The sequence below is a fragment of the Chiloscyllium plagiosum genome, chromosome 22 (assembly GCF_004010195.1).
Source record: "Chiloscyllium plagiosum isolate BGI_BamShark_2017 chromosome 22, ASM401019v2, whole genome shotgun sequence".
NCBI classification, from domain to species: Eukaryota; Metazoa; Chordata; class Chondrichthyes; order Orectolobiformes; family Hemiscylliidae; genus Chiloscyllium; species Chiloscyllium plagiosum.
In genome coordinates this window covers 45405350-45427454 of record NC_057731.1, presented here as the reverse complement: position 1 = coordinate 45427454, position 22105 = coordinate 45405350, and the positions used below count along the sequence as shown (strand labels likewise).

The window sequence follows — 22105 nt, the reverse complement described above, 5'->3', positions numbered from 1 at the left end:
TTTCCTGGTGAGAACTGCATCAGCGAATTCACTTGCTCACTGAAACGGAAAATTCTAGACAGGTCATACACTATGACTGGAACTGCCTCGGAAAACAACTCCAATATATAAATAGTGGGAAATAATCATGGCAATACCAGTGCTTTGGCAAAGATAACAAAAACAACAAATTTTTTAAAGTTATTGAAAGAGATATAGTAACAAAAAACGTCCAATTTTATTCATATACTGTTTTATTTTGTGTCATTGGTATCAGATAATACTTATTAAATGAGTTAAAATAACAAATGGTTTGTATTTACATGGCATATTTAGCAGAATAAAATATTCCAAACTGCTTCACAGAACAATTATGAAAAAGAAAATTGGCTTCAAGTCAAAGAAGGAAACATTAGGAGAGGAGACTAAAAGCTTGATCAAAGATATGAGCTTTTAAAAGGTCTTAAAGAGATTGAAGAGGGGAGGTAGTGGTGGGAGAAGTTTAAGAAGAGAATTGTAGCACTTGGGACCCAGGCAGCAGAAATTACAGCCACTGAGGCAGAATGATTAAACTGAAGAGAAAAGAGAGTTAATGTTTCAGGTCCAACGCCCTTCTTCAGAACAGACTGTAGCTAAGAAACATTGATATTTATGCCGATGAAAGAGGGCTGGGGGAGGCGGTGGGGAAAGGAGTGAGTGGAGACAGAGACCAGGGGAGAGAGAAAAAAAGGATAGGCAGACAAGGGGATTGTTTTTAGTAAGGAAAAAGTGAGGACTGCAGATGCTGGAGATCAGAGCTGAAAATATGTTGCTGGAAAGGCGCAGCAGGTCAGGCAGCATCCAAGGAGCAGGAGAATCGACGTTTCAGGCATGAGCCGTTCTTCAGGAATTGTTTTTAGTAAACCAGGGAAGAAGACAACCTAATAGGGGTTATGAGTAGTTGAAAATGGGTTGGCTGTGCTGAAAGTGACCCATTTCATGACAGGTCCTAGAACTGTAGAGGTAGGAATAGATAAAGAAGGAGATATTCATGCTCTAAAATTTTTAAACTTGATGTTAGGTCCTCAAGGTTCTAAGGTCCCCAAGCAGAAGGTGGAGTGTTGTTCTTCCAGTTTGTGTTGAGTCTCACTGGAGCACTGCAACAGACCTGAGACAGAAATTTTGGTATGATACATAGTGGTGTGTTGAAGAGGCAATAGAGAAACTGGGAGAATGATATGGAATTCTTACAGGAAGCAGCATGAGAGGATGTATAGTCAAGAGGATTTAGATTCATTCTCTCAGTTTCTCTCGTCTCCATCGGATCAGTTCCAATGATGTCACCTACTGTGGGTCTCAGAAACATCCACCTCTTTCCTCAACCAAGGATCTCCCACTACTGTGGTTAACAAGGCCCTTAGCCTTGTCTGACCCATCTCCCCCATTTCTGCCCTCACCCCTTCTCTCCGCCCCCCCCCAACAATGACAGGAACCCCTGCTCCTCACTTTTCACCCCATGATTTGCTATCATTTCTGCCACTGCTAGCAGGATGCCACCACCAGACACATATTCCTTTCCCTCTCTTGTCAGCATTCCGCAGGGACAGTTCCCTCAGGGACACCCTGGTCCACTCCTCTTCCACTTCAAAACTTCCCAACATCCATACGGCACCTTCCCAATCACAGAACGTGCCTCACATGCTCATTTATCTCCTCCCTGCTCACTATCCAAGACACCCAGACACATCCTCCAGGTGAAATACCAGTTTACCTGTACTTCACTCAACATAGTCAACTATATTTACTGCTCAAAATGCGGTCTTCTCCACACTGGGGAGACAAAATCCAGACTGGGTGACTGCTTTGCAGAACACCTATGTTCTGTCTGCAAAAATGACCCCAAGCTTCCAAGTTGCCTGCCACTGAGGTGGTGCTATGTGTCATCAGTGTGCATTGGGACCTGACATTGTATTTTTAGATGATGTTGCTGAGGGCAACATACCTGATAATGAGGATAGATCTTTCAGGGGCACCAAAGGTAATACCATTATTGTGGTAGATTATTTTAAGAAATAATCTCAGGTGCCTCAAGATAAAGGGCAATGATCATTTCTTGATAGCAACATTGGGAGACTCTAGTCCAGAAAGATCAACCAAGGTTCATGAGATATTTGTGCATTGTAAGTCACGTAGACAATACATTACTTGAATCCCAAAATGTCTGTTTTAGACAAACACCTTGTTTTTCACACATTCCAAACATTGCCAAACTCTTGTTAGCTCTGGTTTCGCTATTCCCTATCTTCCAGGTGCCATGCTATCTTCAGTCCTGAAGCCTGTGCTTTGTTCACATCCTCGACTAAACTCCACATCTTTGTCTTTCTTGATATGGTATGGGCTTAGCCTCACATTCCATTTCCAAATAAGGCCCCAGGGTTAATGCTGGTTCAGCCATGTTGTATTTTTACAGAAACTCTGTTGCATCAGCATCTGAGCATGTTTATGTAGTCTACCTAACTTTATTGACTCGATAAAATTAAAATGAATCCTAAATGATTTGTTTGATTATTGCCTATGAAGTTAACTAAAACTTTCTATCTCATTCTAATCCTAGCTGCAACTTCATGTCAATTTAAAGGTTAACTCATGGCATACCCAAATTTCCCTTTAACACTGCTGTAGCAAGAAGAGATTACAAACGCTTAGAAAGGAATGTAACCAAATGGCCCCATTCATGTATGTTATGAGCTGCCAGAGGAGGTGGTGGAGGCTGGTACAATGACAACATTTAAAAGGCATCTCGATGGGTATATGAATAGGAAGGGTTTAGAGGGATTAGGGCCAAGTGCTGGCATATGGGACTAGATTAGGTTGGGATATCTCGTCGGCGTGGACAAGTTGAACCAAAGATGCTATACATCTCAATGGATCTATTTGAGATGTTACATGACGATGTTTAAGATGTTACATGGTCAACTACATCAAGACATGCAGAAGGATGGGGAGTGAAGAGTTACCTTTGTCATAGTCACACAGGGACATTGTGATACTGATAAGAGCTGTTTACATACTGCAGCAAAAGGGAACTGCACTACAAGGGAACTCCAATTGGAAAAATTCAGATTTGTAGCTCCAGGGAAGAGATATTTGGGGAACAACAAAACAGTCAAGGCCTGTGCTGTACATGCAATCAATGCATTTCAATTCAATTCAATTCATGCATTCAAATCACATATGTTGAAATTTTAATTCAGTACACAATGGCAATATTGAACTTCAGAGGGAGCTCCTCAAGTATCATTGGTTTATTCATTTTTTTCCCACAATGGAGTCAGTCACAGTATCTCAGTAAGATCCCAATGTCAGGTTTCAGAAAGACGGAATCATCAATACACTGGTTGCCTAAATCAAGACAGAGATAACGTTATTTATTTATTTTCCTTTTTTTTCAACCTTCTTGCTCAGAGGGTGCAATTATTTCATTTATTTAAAGAATATCAGTACCACTCTCAGTATAGCACTCAACAATAAGCATGTTCAAATCACGTCACAACATACGTAAAAGTGATCATGAAGCTGCCAGATTGTATAAAAATACATTCCCTTGGAACATCTAGGGGTGGAGAGGGAAAAAAATCAGTTCCAATGGACAGCTGCTGGACCAACTGGAATCTGGTTCCAGCTAAGAGAAAGAATGATTAGCAAGGAAAGGTGGATCCGGGGTAATTCCATTCAATAGTGGCCTCCTGAGAGTTTGTCTCTTTCTGTTCCTTCAGAAGCAAAGGGGAACAGGCAGAGGATCTGGTTGACCCAACCATCTTCCTATCTACCACCCCTCTCACCCTGACTAACCCTAAAAGGGTTAAACTGGATTTAAACTGGTGAAGAATAGGGGCTGGGCATAAATTTAAAGTTAGAACTAGACCATTCAAGAGTGAAACCAGGAAACATTTCTTCACAAAAATCATGGTAGAAATCTGGGTACAGAATGGGAATGGTTGACTGGCATTTCGAAGACTAAGATTAATTGATGTTCTTTTGGAATAAATATATCAAGAGCATGGAGCAAAGATGAGCAAATAGAATTCAATCAACCAGTTGAATGACAGCACAGCCTCAAAGGGCTGAATGGCCTTCTCCATTCATCTGTTCTATCAAATTTTGGCTCGAGCAGGTACAATAAAGCTGACAATGCTCTGGAATGTTCAAGGGCAATCAGAGCCCAGTATTAAATCATAGATCTGTTCCACTCACATTTCCATCTGACAGTCAAAATTCCTGAAAGAATAGGAAAAAAAATGAGTGAGTATGGTACATGACAAACAGAAATATATTTGGCTCAGATAGCTAACTTGGGCTTCAGAATAATGCCAACAATCAGGTTCAATTCCCAGCCTGCCTGAGGTTGACTTGGACCCTGCTTCCTTGTCTGGGGATCTTTAACTTGACAGTACTGAGGGAATGCTGCATTGTCAGCAGTGCCATTTGATAGCCACCTATATGACCACCAAAAGGCTACCTCCAAGGGCCCATTGGACTCAGCACTTAGTGGGAGGTCACTCCGATGTCAGGTATATCCTGATGGACTTGTACATGTTCCTCACAATTGGTCAATATTGTGTAATGGGATCTCCACTAGTATATGGCACGATGGTGAGGGAGAGCAACCAGAGCAGTTGTATGTACTTTACCTGTGATTAAAAAAAAGTGTCTCTGTTGGATGGAGGACTGAATATAGTTAATGCCTGATCATTCATAGCTCTCTGAGACAAATCCAACTGCTGAGTGAAAAAATATCTTTTTATCACAATCCAAAGTGGATGCTACAGGGGCAATTCCCAATTCTGAAGACCTGGTTATGAAAACAAACTGGGTTTTCATGCTGGTAGGTCAATGTGGGTCCACATCAGGGTGTCTGGCCGGCCGAGAGTAAATAATGGAGCAGATTACACAAAGCATTTCTTAGCCCGTTGTAATCCACTGGCTTTGTTTTAAGTGCATATTATAAATAGTTTCTTGTTCAACCTTAATTTCTCTTCCTGGTTTTAATGGCGTACTGTCAGAATAAAGACACCCTGCTTCATGATCTTTGGCCTTCCATGTGTTCAAATCTCATGTTGCATTTCTGGCATAGTCAGCAGGAGTCGACAGCATTAAGTCAGGTTGAATGAAGTTGAAAAGCAGCTGGCTGAGATGAAGCGAACGGTGGAAGAGTTGAAACTGAGTGGGTAACCATCTCCATTATTTACCATCTCCATTTTTTTCGCTCAGAGGTTGGATTTGTCTCAGAGAACTATGAATGATCAGGCATTAAATATACTCAACACATGCTCATTAGACAGGTCTAACAAAGTGAAGTAGTTTAAGAACAAAAAAAGGAGGTAGAGTTAAGGTAGAAGATTGGCCATGTTCTTTATGAATTATGGAGTAGGCCTGAGATGCTGAATGGTCCACTCCTGATCTTATATCCTTATTATACCAGTGAGTATACCATGGAGTATCTTATTAAACCACTGACTGCAAGAATATTTAATGGACTATAAAGAGACTTAGGACACAGGGAAAGGTTTTATATTAACGTAAGTTTTTCTTTCTACCTACTGGTACATCATTACTTACTCATATACATCTGAAATTGTCATGCGACGGTAGAATTTGGCCAGCTTCACTGCAAAAACGATGCTTGGAATCAGGAATATTGTGCTCCAGCCCATACAAAACCAGAAAGCATTCTATGAGAGATAGTTAGATACCATTAGTTCTCAATCTATATCAAATCTATTTTGGACAGAAATTCTGTGAATTTTCTTTTGTTCCTCCCGAACTAAGCTGCACAGCTCCACACTCATGTCACATCCTCAACTGGACTCCCCACCTTCAAACTCTGCACCATCTTTTTTCACACCCTCTACACTGTCCTCATCAAACACTCCCAGGACAAGTACAGCACAAGGTTATATATAGAGTAAAGCTACCTATACACTCCCTGTAAAACACTTCCAAGATGGGTACAGCATGGGCTTAAATACAGAGCAAAGCTCCCTGTACATTGTCCCCATCAAACACTCCCAGGGCAGGTACAGCACAGGGCTACGTACAGAGCAAAACGTCCTAAAAACTGCCCCTATCAACAGTTCCAAAATTTGTACAGCATGGGGTTAGATACAGAGTAAAATCTCTTCACTGTATCCATCAATCACTCCCAGGACAGGTACAGCATAGGGTTAGATACAAAGTAAAGTTCACTCCACATTATCCCCATCAAACATTGTTAGATACAGGGAAGGTAAGCATGGCATAAATTGTCGAGACATTTTCCAAATAAAGGGGTTTTTATCTCTAACAAAAACAAAATTTGCTCTTCTGGCAGCATCTTGTGGAGAGAAAGCAGAATTAACATTTCAGGTAGAGTCAGACCAACTGAGCCAGAAATGTTGACTCTGCTTTCTCTCCTCCAATGCTGCCAGACCTGCTGAATTTCTTCAGTAATTTTTGTTCTCCTTTTAGATCTGCAACATCTATAGTTCTATGGTTTATTTTACAGCTTCTATTTCTATTGCTTGAGATTTAATCTAATGTTACTTCCAGGCAAGTTTGATCAATTCAGCCCTCAACTTTATCTTGACCAATTCCTTTATTAAGCCCCTTCCCTATTTTCCACTACTATTATATTACCAAGGAATCCAAAAGGTATGAACAAGCAATGATTGCCACGGAATCCAGGACATCTGCGAGAGGTCTGCACTGAGCCATATTCTCTGTAATCTGTTAAGAAAATCCTCAGTGAAAGCAAGAATTTTTCAGAGTCCACATCATTCTCAGTACCAATACTAAACAAGTAAAATTAACAGTGTAAGGAGTTTCACATAATTTCTAAGTAATTCTCTCCTAGATACCCATCAGTCAATGTAATGTACTTCCAGACACTTATCACACCGTATAATCCTTTCCCAGGCACACATCACCAGGTGTAACTTAATCCCACTCATCACATGGTGTAGCCCACTCTCAGGCACACATCATTTGGTGTAATTCACTCACAGGCACCCATTACATTGCGTAACCCACTCTCGGGCACACATCACTTGGTGTAACTTACTCCCGAACACCACTCACTTAACATGACCCACTCCCAAACACCTATCTCTAGGTAAAATTCATCTCTCAGTTTGATTCACTCAGAGGCAGCCATATTATTTCTTTCTCCCAGGTTTCTACTGCCTGTCAATATAGTACAGTTAGCCACACAGTGCCGGTGTGGTATGTATTTCCAACCTCAAAGAGTTGTTTGCTGATAGCAAAGGCCTTACCATCGTCTTGGTCCAATTCATATAGTAACTGAAATATTCGAGCTGACAATCCAGAAAAATCTTGGATTCCTGTAATGATGAGAAGTTAGGGTAGTTGCATATTGATTTTTGTTGAAAATGTAATGAGGGATGCTGCATGGTGCAGTGGGTCAGGCAGAGTATTTTCACCTGTAGGCATTAATCCAGCTACAACAACAAACTCTAGATTTCCTGTTTACTTAAGAGCTTGTGTGGGAAGCTCTTGTGTGAGGCAACTCTGTGGACTGTGCAATAGGCCATATCATACATTCACAAACATTACAAATTAATTCAAACCTAATTTTCAGCATGCCATCGATACATATAATTAAAGGCTTTTGTTCTGGAATCCTTTACAAATCATTTTGTCATACTCACATTTTTAACAAGATCTGAAGCTTTTGTATGGATCATATCCTGTGCAGAATCTATCCTCAATAAAATGGTATTTATGATCATCTAGATTAAAGTGTTAAATCACAATCAGTATATGGAAAATAGTCACAATATATAACACAACCAGTGCACAGGTATTTAACAAGCAATGCACACAAATCAATGCAGTCACATTTAATAGTCACTGTTTACAAACACTACAGCACATGCAGCAGCAGACCTTAAATATAAACAAATGGTGTCGTCTGTATACATCGTATTATGTCTTTCTACACACATGGCCAATATATTATCAGAAAGTCAATGTATATACAACAACTAGCATTGTCACATGTTTCGATTTAATAAAAATTCTAAGACTCTTCACAGAGCACAATCAGACAGTAACAGGCATAGGAAAGTTAAGAGTTAAGTCCTGACCTCCTTCACTTCAAATTGCACAGCCACATTGTTCCTGTAAAACTCTATGTATGTCCCTGGATAGAACACAGTGGAAAATCAAAGTGCTATGGACGAAGGACAATCCCAGCTCTAACTGTAGTAGTGACAGCCTTCTATTAAAGCTTCAAGAGCCTGCAGTATTTGTTGAAATTACCTGAAAATAGGATTTAATTTTTAAAAAGGAATGGAAAACTTATGTTATATATAACTTTTCATGACCAGTGGCCATCTCAAAGAGCTTTGCATCCAGTGAAGTAATTGTGAAATATATACACTACTGTAATGTTCCAACAGTAACAGAGTGATCCCAAATGATACAAAATTCTATCATTTCTGGGAATAAGGAAGTGAATTCCAATTATTTTATTATCAGATGATCATTTGCGTGTTCTGTCCAGTTCTGACAATTTGTCAGGGATTCCAGTGTTGGAGGCAGTCCAGAGAAATGCTACAAGGACTGATCCCCTGCCAAGCTCTGTGTTATGAGGATGGACTACAGAAAATTGTGCTTTTTGGTCTTGAAACATTTTAGTAAGGTGGCCTCTCAAGAGTGCATATATATCACATAAAAGATAAATTTGGGAAATTACTGCAAACTAAATTGCCATGAAGGAATGAAGAAAAACTTAGAATCTTTAATCAGGACACTTCTCATGATGTAAATATTGATCAATATATAGAAGGATCTGAGGTGCAAAATCTTTGGAATCATTTAACAAACTTATTAAAATGCCAGGAAATAGGGACTGACTGGATTGATGAATTAAGATGGATTGAGACTTTCTTTAAACATTTTGTGATCAACAAACTTAACAATACCATCATATTTAAGGTAGTCAAGAATGAAGCCATGATCACCCATGTGATGATGCAACTTCATAACTCAGCTGGGCATTTCTCTTTATTTGTTCATGGGTTGCGGATGGTACTTGCCAAGTGAGCATTTATTGCACTTTCCTAATTACCTTTGAAAAGATCTTCAGCTCATAATGAGCATTACAAGCAAACAGTACATTGACCCAGCCTGGATGACACTGGGCCAGTGGACAGTGGGAATAGCAGCAGCATTAAAGATAGAGAGTAAGGGAGAGCAGGAGCTAGATCAAAAAACGACATCTGAAAAACAGCAATGAAATAGCTTCAAACATATGGCTTACCTCAATGTGTGAAGCATTTTTCTGAAGATGTTCAATGTTTTCTTTCAATACTTCCTATTAAACCATACATCAAACATAGTCAACAAAACCCATCACATCATCATTCATTTTCCAACATGCAAGACTGAAACTCTACCCTCTTTTTTGACTGAGTTCTCCATCATTAAAGGCATTGACTCAATAATGGAGATGTTTCAGAGTCCCTTCAATAGCTCCTTCTTATATCTGCCCTTCAGGTGTGAGTCCAGACAGTGAAAGAGTATGAGGTGTGGCAAGTTCAATCCTCTCCTAATCCAATATCCATAAATATGTTCAATTTAGCAAGGGTCCCTGGATAATGATCCACAGGAATTTGATCTTTGACTGACCTCTCCCTCCCTAAACCACAAGAACACAGGAATTACTACATGAAAGAAAAACTAAGATTTATCCGGCTCACAGTCCATAATTCTAACACACAATAATGGAATTATTCAAAACACAGCGAGCAGTCTATAACAAACACAGACATGAGGTGAGGAAAACCCCCAAGTGGCTGAGAGACTTCGGAGCCTTAGATCCAAATCCAAAACTGGTCCTCTAAATTATTTTTTATATCCACCACACATCATGTCTCAAAGTCTTTGGATTCTGAAAATCCAAAATGTTATTTTCTGAAAACAATGTAATTTACATTTGAATTAATTATTTTTTCTGCTTACACTGCCTCCCTCAAGATGCAGATCTGTAGATGTTTTAAATTTCATTCATGGAATGTGAGCATTGTTGGCATAGGAACGGGTTAGGCCATTCAGCCCAAAAGCCTGCCACATACCATTGGATACAATCATGGTTGATGAAAATCTTCAATGCCTTTAATAATCAGAAATCTATCAAATTCTATTGTAGAACATATTCAGAGACTGAGCTTCCACAGTCCTCTGTGCAGAGAATTCCAAAGGCACATAGCCTTCTGTGTGAAAGTATTTCTTGTCATCTCCGAACCTAAGTGGCATCCACCTTATCTTTAAATTGTGCCACCTGGTTCTAGACTCCCCAACCAGAAAAGCATCTTGCCCATATCTACCCTGTCCATTCTTTTAAGTACTTTTAAGTTTCAATGAGATCAGCTTTCTTCTTTAAATTTCTGGAGAGTACAAGGACCAGTTTGCCCAATTTCTCCTTGTAGGACTGTCCCACCATCCCAGGAGCATAGAACATAGAACATTACAGCGCAGTACAGGCCCTCCTGCCCTCGATGTTGAAACGACCTGTGGAACCAATCTGAAGCCTATCTATCCTGCACTATTCCAGGTCTGCTGAACTTTTGTTGCACTCCCGCTCTGGCAAAAATATTTTTCCTGAGATGAGTAGATTAAAGTTGCACACAGTACCCCAGGTGCACCAAAATCCTACACAATTGAAGTAAGACTTCACCATTCCTGTTTTCAAACCTTCTTGCAATTAAGTTTCACATTCATAAGCTAATAGTTAGCTGCAAGTACATATTAGCTTTCAGAGAAGGAGTGGTAAGGTTCCACTCAATCTTTAGATTAGGTCAGAGTTCACCCCTGCTTAACGTGGAGACTGTTCCTCTGGGCCTAATGTTCTGGACAAGTGGACACAATTGGTCTTGATTTACATAATCTTCTCCTTTTAGAATTCTACAAAAAGCAATTACACCTTCTCTCAACCTTCAATTTGATGACAAGACCATGCTCCAGAAACTCTGCAATTTCTATCTAATTCGAAGTAAGCGGGTTCAAATGGCAAGTGTAGCCATTTTATAAATAGAATGTAGCATAATGTCAGCATTAGAAATCAGAAACAAAAACAGAATATGCTAGAAATACTCAGCAGGGAATTAAACACCTGTAAAGAGGCTAGAGGAGTTAATAGTTTGGGTGTGCTGGAAGATTGATGGTGATGTGCTACAGTTCACTCAGGGAGTCTGAGTTCCTCTGGTAATATAAATCTTTATCAGCATGTTGTGGTCTGGTGCTGTGGATAATGGTGGCAGAGGCTTCAATATCTTTTCCCTCACATGACTGTTCAGGAATCTCTTCCATTCTTACTATCTGCAATTAGTGTGTGTTGGATAGATTGTCTCCCCAATTCTTGCAATCTTTAATTGACTTGCTGAACATTTCTGGTACTCTGTTTCTGTTTAAAGTGCGACGATTCACTCATATCAGAGGCTCTCCTCTCTTTACTTTGGCTACTGTTGTTTGAGGCTCAGTGAAGATGAGATATAGGAAGCTATCTTCTTATGTTCCCTGGTGACCCAATAGCACCTCACAGTGTCAAAGAAGTGCTTAATTAGGTCTTTTACAATACAGTGGAATAAAGTGAAAACAGACACTATTGTGACTGCAATCTGCTTTTAAATAACACATTTAGCAAAGAAGATCATCCCAAGATGCTTTACAGGAATAATACAAGTTAAAAGCTGAAACTGAATCAAACAAGGAGACACTAGCCAAATGTCCTGCTACTCGAATGCTGCCTGACCTGCTGTGCTTTTCCAGCACCACTCTGACCTAAACCCTGACCTAAATCTCCGTCTAGGTACTGGGTTTTAAGAAATGACATAAAAGGAAAGAGAGAGGTAACCAAGCTATGAGGTTTGTGGATTAGCAGAACTTAGGTCCTCAACAATTGATGACATGGCCTCCTATAGTGGAGAAATTAAAATAAGAGATCACAATTGCTATTCTGTGGAGCTGGAGTAGGCAACAGAGGTAGAGAGTGGTGAGTTCATGGAAGGTTTGAAGGTGAGGGTGAGAATTTTAAACTCTAGACATTGCATGCTGGAAGTCAATGTTAAGTCAATGAGCACATAGGTAATGGGTAAACATAGCCAGCAGAATTTTGGATGAACTCAAATTCGGGTAGCACAGAAAATGGAAGGCTAGCCAAGAGAGCATTGGAATAGTTAGGCCTACGCTGTGAAACTGGCTTCAGGCATGTTTCTGGAAAGAGGGACTGGGAATATGGTAAGAAAGTCAGTATGGTTGGTGTAGCATCAAAGAATTAGTTTCTTGAGTTTAATCAAGTTTGTTTTCCTCAGCCTTGACATTTCAGACCTTTATAAGTTTCCCATCTTTATTGCTCAAGTGTTGAATTATCATTTTGATGCTGTGATTGTAATGAAATATGTGAACACATCCAATTTAAAACTTACAATGTTTGGCACCATGTTGGTCTGGATCCAGCTGTCCAGGTCATTCAGGCTTGCTGCCTCTTTGTTTAGTTCGGTTTTGACTGGGTCCATCTACAACATAATGAATTGCCACATATTAATATGCACATCATTGAATGACAGCAGTCTCCCAATCTGAGGTAACGTCCACACAGGTTGATGTGTTTCTGCCCATGTGTATTCATGTCATGAGCACTGAGTGGCTGTTGACAGTTGTACGTTTAAGTGATGATATTTGAGATCATTAAGATGTTAGCGAGTTTTGAGAAGCTCAAGTTGAGGTTCTGGATGTAGGTTTGCTCATTGAGCTGGAAGGTATATTTTCAAATGAACAAATGAAAATGAACCTTCCAGCTCAGCAAGCAAACTTACATCCAGAATCATTAATGTGTGCACTTATTAGCATCGAGCAATAATACATTTTCCTATTTCAGAGACCCAGGTTTGACTGGATAAAGCACATCTTCTCTGTCAAACGCTGCAAGATCTGGTAGAGCATGGAGAAAGTGAGGACTGCAGATGCTGGAGATCAGAGCTTAAAAATGTGTTGCTGGAAAAGCGCAGCAGGTCAGGCAGCATCAAAGGAACAGGAGAATCGACGTTTCAGGCATATTCCTGAAGAAGGACTTATGCCCGAAATGTCGATTCTCCTGTTACTTTGATGCTGCCTGACCTCTGCACTTTTCCAGCAACACATTTTCAAGCTCTAGTAGAGCATGGGCTTGATACCAAGTAAATCCCCCTTATGCTGTCCAATTGAAGGTTGCTGATTTTTATTTCACACATTCTCATGGTCTGAATGTTGATGACTAACCCTTTGAAGGTGCTAATGACCCTTCTCCTAAAACATGGGTAATGATTTGGTACAGTTGAGTGTCTCTCTAGGTTATTTGAGAAGGCAATAAGAGGCACAATATCTAGACCCAGAACAGATAAGATGACAAGGTTTTCTTCCAACAAGGACAGAAATCTATACTTGGGCTACTAGAATAGTTTGACTTCACTTTTACTAATACCAGTTTCTTTATTTAAATTTAATTCAAATTCTCAGAATACAATGATCATTTTGAAATCGTGTTCTCTAGGACATGAGTTCAAGATTTTGGATTCCTTGCCCATTAACATAATCACTCCAATACTGTACCCAAACATCTTCTGCTTGGATGTACTCCAAGATGTTTCATTACATGACCCCACCAATTCTAACTGTTCCACCCCCCACATTCCCACTGTGGCAACACAACATTTCCCTTGTTGAAGAGGTTTAAGAGCTGATTGAAACAGGAATGGGCAAATGAATGCACTTCCTCACTGCTGCTGGTTCTTACAAGAGGAGCTTCACAGATTCTAACACATGAATTGAATCCTGCAGTCTCCTTGTACTACTCTTTAATTTGTCAATGGTAGAATGCTGGGATAGTGATTAGCTTTACAGCTGCTTTAATGCACTTTATTGGCATCTCCCCTACAGCACTGCTCATTGCAAGTTGCTTTTTTCAATGTTTATAATGACAGAAGCATTGCAGCCTGTGTTATTCCTTCTATTCAAGAAGGAGGACAATGGCATCTCAACTGAACTGTCTAGTTTTGGGCGCAACTTAAATATTTGGAACATTTTTATGAATATAAACATAGGGTAAAAGAAAGGGTTCCTTCATACAGCACCTTTCACGATCACATGTTGTCCCAAAATGTTTTAGACAATTACATATTTTTTAAAGCAAAGCAAATGTAGGAAACTTATCAGCCAGTTTGTGCACAGCAGGATCCCATAAACAGACTACAATAATGACTGGATAATCTGTTAGTGATTAAAGGGATTAATATTTGCCAAAATATCATGGATACCTCCTTTGCCTTCTTCAGAGTGTCACTGGGTATTTTACATCCAACTGAGAGGGCTGACAGAGTGTTGAATTAACATCTCACCTGAAATATAGCATTTTGAAACAGAGCAACACTCCTTCAATAATGCACTGGCAGAGTTAGCCCAGATTTGGTATTCCATTCTCTGGTGTGTGACTCAGGCCAATATAGAGACCGTCTGTAGAGATATTCCATGGATTTATTTATAGTGGTGATATATCCCTGTGGACTTGGTCAGTATCTAACCAGCCCTATCGGTTTCACCTCAATTAAAATTAAATTTGCCAAAATAAAATATAATTGAAAAGAGAACCAAAAAGTGTGCCATCTCTGCTTTCTGGCACAAGTCAATTACAAGTGAACTCACCAAGCTCTTTGAGGTATTTTGTAGTTTCCCCACAGTGATGTGCAGTTCCTGCTGAAATAAGGGCAGCTGCAGCTGAAAAACAGCAAATGGAAAGAAATGGATACCATCTAGAATGTAACACCATATTATTATATATCTACTCCAATTGTTCTAACCCCCACATTCTCACTTTAGCCACTTGATATTTCTCCAGTGTGTCTCCCACAATGCCAACTCCAGCAGAGGTTGTTGGAGGGTTTTTGGGCTGGGTTGACTGGGGTCCAGCACGGCGGTCAGCAGCTTCCAAAGCCAGTCAGGCCATGTGTGGGAGCCGCTGCACTGATCTACTGCGATGTAATGTTTATCTGTAATCCGTTTATCTGGGTGCAGCATTTGTCCTTTTAACTAGGTCTTATTTCTATGAATCTTCTTTATTCCTCTTTTTGTATCTAAGATTGCACCGTGAGAGGTGACATTGTAAAATTTTCACAGTATTCCACTACTTGAGTATACGTGATAATAAAACCAAATTCTAATTCTAAAGTCATATTTGCCTTGTGACCATCCACCTAGGTTAGAGTGACGAACGTGAGGGACAACTCCAAGAAAGTGCTTGGCAGTAATTTTCCCCTGATAATAATTCTACTCCAGTGATTACAAATTCAGTAGATTGTTGGTGGCTGCCTCACTATGGAACTGACCAGTTTAATTTTGAGAGAACACCCAAATGTTTGTAGCTAAATATAGAGAAAGAAAAGCTTGCCATTCCGTGATACTTTTCACTACCTCGAGGTGTGCCGAATGTTTTGTAACCAGTGAAGTATTTTTTGAGGTGTAGTCTCTGTTCTAATGGAGGAAATGACTTGCGCACAGTAAGATCCCACAAACAGAAATGAATCACATGATTAGGGATGTGGGCCTCACCGGCAAGGACAGCATTTACTAACCATTCTTTGCTGCCCTCCGAATAAGTTGAATCAGTGCAATCCTTCACGGTATGATTCAGTGACCCATGAGACCACTTTGAGGACAGTTAAAAGTCAACCATACCGAGTTACTCACAGGGCTAGACAAAGCAAGGACAGAGGTTTCCTCCTCTAACAGAGAAATTGGTTAGTTGGGGTTTCTCTGACAATCCAACAGCTTCCTAATCACTTTTTTTAAATTATTTTCTATTTCAGTAGCTTGTTTAATTCAATTCAAGTTTCAGTTAATGAACTGTGTATCCAGTTCTTTAAATGACTAACTCAGCAACAGTACCACTTCACAAGTCAGTGCTTAAAGAAAGAGGTTTCTAAACAGAAAAAAAAACAAAACAGAAAAGAAATTTACCTGCTCAGAGATGCTGGTAAAGTTCAAATCTTCAATACCAGTGTTTAAGAAATCTTTCAGAGTCGTCTTGCCCTTCTGATCCAGTAGTGTAATTCCTGATAAATTGACATTCAGCTGATCAAATCTACTTGATATGTCACCTGTATACTAAGAAAAATAAGACATCAATAATTTATGTGGGATAAAAGGAGTATGATTTGGGTGACTTTTGGACTTTAAAATTTAAGCCATCATAGAACAAAATAATCTGGTCTCTTGGGTCAACTACTCCCAAAGCTCATGTACACACTCTCCATCAGGGAATACCCCACCCAGATATCCTCTCCCACCAGCCCATGGGCAGCACTATTCTGATTTTTGGTCCATAGACAGGAGAGAATAGTTAAGAGAATGCTGAATCATGTTAAGACACTAGAAACAGTGTGAACACGCAGAAATCAGGCATCTGTTTAGTTGCTGACTGGATTTCCATTGGACCCCAATGAAAGAAATCTCAGCTGCCAAGAGTCGCTAGCCAATCAGAGCTTGCAGTTGGTAGAGCACCTCCAGGACTGTCAGTGAAAGGGTGACTACAGGATAGGTGATTGGGGGGTGGGCAGGGTCTTGTGGGGTGGAGGCTGCAGGGAGAAGTGTGCCATGGGGTTTGAAAGCAAGGGTGGGGAGAGGCTCTCGATGCCCACCTGCCAGCTCAATGCCAGTCCCTCTCTTGATCATGCATGAGCTAGAGTTTCTCACCTCTCCTGGAGCTGAAGTAACTGCAGTCCAGTTGGGAATAGGCTCTCAGGTTGTCACAACTTAGTCAGTTAAGAACCTTATTAGCAGGAAGGTGGAGCTTGGAGCTCGATTGGAGCTGGGAAGTAGGCAGGTCTCTGGGATGCCACTACCTGACTCATTAAGTTACCTTCTGAACTATAGGCCAGCCACCTCTGGGACCAGAACATTGTGCCCAAGTCTATGTCTGTCCTTTTGAATGCCTCAATTGAACATGCCTCCACCACAGTTTGGCCAGTGCATTCCAGATCCAAACTATTCACCATGTGAAAAGTTGTTTTCTCATCTTACATTTGCTTCTTTTGCAAGTCATTTTAAATCTATCCTCTCAGGTTTTTTGATCCTCTTACAAAGAACCATTTGTCCCTCTCCACTCTATCTGGATCTTCATGATTGTGTCAACAATCAGATCTCCTCTTAGCCTTCTCCAAAGAAAACAGTCCAAACTTTTCCAATCTATGTTCATAAATGAAGCTTCTCATTCCTGGAACTATACTCGAGAACCTCCTCTGCCTTTGTCCTTCAAATCCTTCCTAAAGTGTGGCATCCAGAACTGGCACAATAGTCATGATCCTAATTATTCAATATGTCAAAATCTTTCCTTTATATCATCATTACTTCTTCTGCTTGCCTATCAATTATAACACCCCAGTAAATTGAAGCATGCACATTCACCAGGTCGAGTTATTATAAAAAGATTGACTTGATCCTTGGTGCCTCACTGGGGTAATGAAACTGGTGTATTAAAAGAAAAAGTTGCAAATCCATTGAGTCTTTCATGACTTGAAGGTGTTTGAAAATATTTTACATTCAACTAAATACTTCTGAATTGTGGTTATTGTCACATGTAGGAAAAGCACCAGTCAAATTACACACAGCAAAGCTCCAACAGTGAGAATGACCAGATATTCTGTGTTTTCATTGGCAAAATAGTGGTCCAGGAAACTGAGGAAAACTATCCTGTTCTTCTTCATATTAGTGCCGTGAGAGGTTTAACACCCATGTGGCAAAACCTCAGCTGAACATCTCATGCAAAAGATGGCACCAGTTCTGAAATGCAGGTCTCCCTTGGCCTAAATTGCATAGCTAAGCAGTAGTTCACAGCTAACTGGTCTTTGGATGCAGCACTGTGCAACTTACCAGAGGGTGGAAGTGGATACTGCAGACGCTGGAGATTGGAGTCAAGATTAGAGTGATGCTAGAAAAGCACAGCAGGTCAGGCAGCATCTGTTCCTGATGAAGGGCTTTTGCCCGAAACGTTGCTTTTCCTGCTCCTCGGATGCTGCCTGACCTGCTGTACTTTTCCAGCACCATTCTAATCTTGACAATGCAATTTATAGCCTTTGTACTGCGAGTATTTCTGCTTCATGTATGTCAAGACATTACAATAATGCTTAGATAAAAGAAGCAGGGACTCAAAAAAAATACAGAAATAGTCCTTGCATTCCTGCTTCTGATGCTGGCATTATTCCTTCAGAATCCTTAGGTGACAGTCCCTGTCCTCCCTCAGTTTTCAAACAGATTTATCATTGGCAAATGAGATGGATTTGAGTTCCTGATCTCCCTCAGGGTGAGTTCCCAAACTCAATTATACTTTCTGGCCTGGAAAACTAGAAAAGAGGAGGCAGAGAATCCCAGAGGGCGGGGGTCTGTCAGGTTGCCGCTGAGACAGATGGGCCTTCTGCCACACAAGGAGAAAGCAGATTCAGGAATTCAGTAGATCCCAGTGTATTAGTCTCTGACTGTGAGAACACAACTTCAGCAGCAAAAACAATCCTGCTTCTCCCCATTGAACAGATGATTCCTCAATGCTCTTTATCTTATTGCATGCCAACTCTTTATATCTAATAAAGCCTTTTCAGTTACTTTTTTTATAAATCCATTCACAAGATGTGGTGTCACAGACCAGGCTAGTATTTGCCCAGAGGGCAATTAAAAATCAACTGCTTTGGGTCTGGGGTAACAAATAGGTCAAACCAGGTAAGGACCGCAGTTACCTTCCCTAAAGGGTCTTAGTGAACTGGATGGGATTTTACCAACAATGGTTTGATGGTCATCATTAGCCTCTTAACTCCATAATTATTTTTAAATTACTAAATTCAAATTCCACCTCATGGTCGGATTTGAACCCAAGTACCCAGAACATGACCTTGGTTTTTGATTTATAGTCTAACCACGAGGGTATCGCCTCCACTCCATAGCTGTATTGTGATTTCTGGGATGGGTCTGTTTCCATAGCCTTTCCTTTATGGGAGAGTAAGAAAGAAGTGGAAAGCTGGGGAACACCACTTAAAAATGAGAACTCAGCCAGTTGGGCTGGTGAAGAGGAAGCAAACTACATAAACCCAGAAAGAATAACTGGAAATGTCCATCATTTTCTCTAGGCATGACACTATTAAAAGGACCAGTTAATGCTACAAACATGGACAGTTAAGAAAGATCAGTGGGTACTGAAATAACTCCACAGAGACCAGTATCCCGTCACCAAATCACCCTCTATTTACATGTGGACACTGACACTGATCCAACTCCCTCAGAGCTAGCTCTCAGAGTGAACAGGATGTCTGACACTCCTGTTCTTATCTGCCAGCCAGATTGGACCAGACTAACAGCCCCAATCAGGGAACTCATGTTCCATGAGGTCCACCTGGCTGACCTTGTTATAATCAAGTGCACAAATCTTTATTCAAATTCCACCACCAGGAAGATAGGAAAACACCCGGGTGGCCAGTACACTTCTGTTCTTATCTGCCAGCCAGGCCTCCCTGATTGGACCAGACTAACAGCCCCAATCAGGGAACTCATGTTCCATGAGGTCCACCTGGCTGACCTTGTTATAATCACTACAGATACATTGTAAAGGTTTGATTCCACATAGTATGGAAACAGGCCCTTTGGCCCAACAAGTCCACACTGACCCTCCAAAGAGTAACCCACCCAGACCCATTTCCCTACCCCTGACTAATGCGCCTAACATTATAGGCAATTTAGCATGACCAATTCACTTGACCTGCACATCTTTGAATTGTGGGAAGAAACCAGAGTGCCCAAAGGAAACCCACACAGACACGGGGGCAATATGGTTTGTCCAGCCTGTATCCATTCAATTCCTACCAACTTGGCCTGGGACCATGTGATCTTCTGAGTGAAGTGAAAATCTAGGCTGAATTTAGGAAAAGCAAATCTGGAAAATTCCTTTCTGAAACCCTTAGCTGATCAGAGTTAGTCTAGAAGCCCAAAACAAGATAGCAATCAGGAACGAGATTCCTTGCTGATCTAGGATCCAACTTTCAAGTGGAGCCCTGCTCAGCACACCACACAGCACCCCCAGTTTATTGGATGTGCCAGATCTAATATAAATCTGTGAGCTTTTGCTGCCTTAGAGAATTGTGAATGCTCTCTCATTAAATATATTTAAGGCTATGACGGACAGATTTTTGTTCTCTCAGGGAAATGGGAAATGAGCAGGAAAATGGAGTTGAAGTAGTGGACCTTGTTGATTGTCTTGAAAAGGTGAGGGGGCCAGAGGGCTTATATGAGCTACCCATCCTATTTCTCACCTTCTTATGTTCAATGCCCATCAGATAACTGACCCTCTGAAGACAAAGTCCAAACTCGTACAGTCATACCGTTTGTAACACCTGCTTCAACTTTATATTCAACATTAGACCAAAATTATCAAAACAACTGAACCTGGCTAACACCCAACTGTTACAGACTTACCTTACTCAGGTTCAAATATTCATCCAGGCTGAAGCTCTGCCCTAGTTTCAAGGCCTTCCATGCAGATTTGTTATTGTGGCAGTCACTGTATACAGAAAAGGAGCTCAGTGTGCAAGTGGTCACTAAGAAAGCATACAGAGTCATAGAGTCATAGAGATGTACAGCACGAAAACAGACCCTTCAGTCCAACTCGTCCATGCCAACCAGATATTCTAACCTAATCTGGTCCCATTTTCCAGCATTTGACCCATATCCCTCTAAACCCTTCCTATTCATATACCCATAGAAAAGGATGCAATTATACCAGCCTCCACCAACTCCTCTAGCAGTTCATTCCATACATGCACCACCCTCTACATGAAGAAGTAGCCCCTTAGGTCCCTTTTAACTTTTTACCCATCACCCTAAACCTATGACCCCTAGTTCTGGACTCCACCATCCCAGGGAAAAGACCTTATCTATTTCTCCTATCCATGCCCCTCATGATTTTCCTTGCATTTATCTAAATTAAACTCCATCTGCCACTTCTCAGCCCATTGGCCCACCTGATCAAGATCCTGTTGCACTCTTGAGGTAACCTTCTTCACTGTCCACTACAGCTCCAATTTTGGTGTCATCTGCAAACTTACTAACTCGTACGTTCACATCCAAATCATTTAAATAAGTGACAAAAAGTAGTAGACTCACCACTGATCTTTATGACACACCACTGGTCACAGGCCCCCAGTCTGAAAAGCAACCTTCCACCACCGCCCTCTGTCTTCTACCTTCAAGCCAGGTCTGTATCCAAATGGCTAATACTCACTGTTTTCCATGAGGTCTAACTTTGCTAACCAGTCTTCCATGAGAAACCTTGTCGAATGCCTTTCTGAGTCTCCCACTTCCTCCAGACGAAAGGGGTAGCCATGGGTACCCGTATGGGCCCCAGCTACAACTGTCTCTTTGTTGGCTACGTAGAACAGTCCATCTTCCGTAGTTACACCGGCACCACTCCCCACCTCTTCCTCCGTTACACTGATGATTGCATCGGCGCCATGTCATGCTCCCGCAAGGAGGTTGAGTAGTTCATCTACTTCACCAACACATTCCACCCCGACCTTAAATTCACTTGGACCATCTCTGACACCTCCATCCCCTTCCTGGACCTCTCCATCTCCATCAACGACAACCAACGCCATACTGACATTTTTTACAAACCCACCAACTCCCACAGCTACCTGGATTACACCTCTTCCCACCCTGCCTCCTGCAAAAATGCCATCCCGTATTCCCAATTCCTCCGCCTCTGCTGTATCTGCTCCCAGGAGGACCAGTTCCACCACAGAACGCACCAGATGACCTCCTTCTTTCGAGATCATAATTTCCCCTCCCACATGGTTGAAGATGCCCTCCAACGCATCTCCTCCACATCCCACACTTCCGCCCTCAAGCCCATCCCTCCAACAGCAACAAAGACAGAACCCCCCTGGTACTCACCTTCCACCCCACCAACCGTATCATCCGCCGACATTTCCGCCACCTCCATACGGACCCCACTACCAGGGATATATTTCCCTCCCCACCCCTATCCGCTTTCCGCAAAGACCATTCCCTCCGTGACTACTTG

General features: G+C 41.2%; 1 protein-coding gene across 5 annotated transcripts in view; it reads right to left on the bottom strand.

Annotated features, from left to right (window-relative positions):
- Positions 1 to 329: 329 nt before the first annotated feature.
- The window catches only part of prom2 (prominin 2), an 88812-nt gene continuing 67036 nt past the window's right edge, over positions 330 to 22105 (bottom strand). For all 5 annotated transcript variants that reach the window (XM_043712938.1, XM_043712937.1, XM_043712940.1 and 2 more), the window contains 11 exons: positions 20500 to 20584; positions 16006 to 16152; positions 14695 to 14766; positions 12444 to 12533; positions 9281 to 9334; positions 7665 to 7745; positions 7269 to 7337; positions 6634 to 6723; positions 5578 to 5690; positions 4213 to 4236; positions 330 to 3360 (listed from right to left, as the gene is read on the bottom strand). In XM_043712938.1, coding sequence (XP_043568873.1) covers positions 3345 to 3360; positions 4213 to 4236; positions 5578 to 5690; positions 6634 to 6723; positions 7269 to 7337; positions 7665 to 7745; positions 9281 to 9334; positions 12444 to 12533; positions 14695 to 14766; positions 16006 to 16152; positions 20500 to 20584 — 841 coding nt within the window. In that variant the 3' untranslated portion in view covers positions 330 to 3344. The remainder of the gene's footprint in view (positions 3361 to 4212; positions 4237 to 5577; positions 5691 to 6633; positions 6724 to 7268; positions 7338 to 7664; positions 7746 to 9280; positions 9335 to 12443; positions 12534 to 14694; positions 14767 to 16005; positions 16153 to 20499; positions 20585 to 22105) is intronic.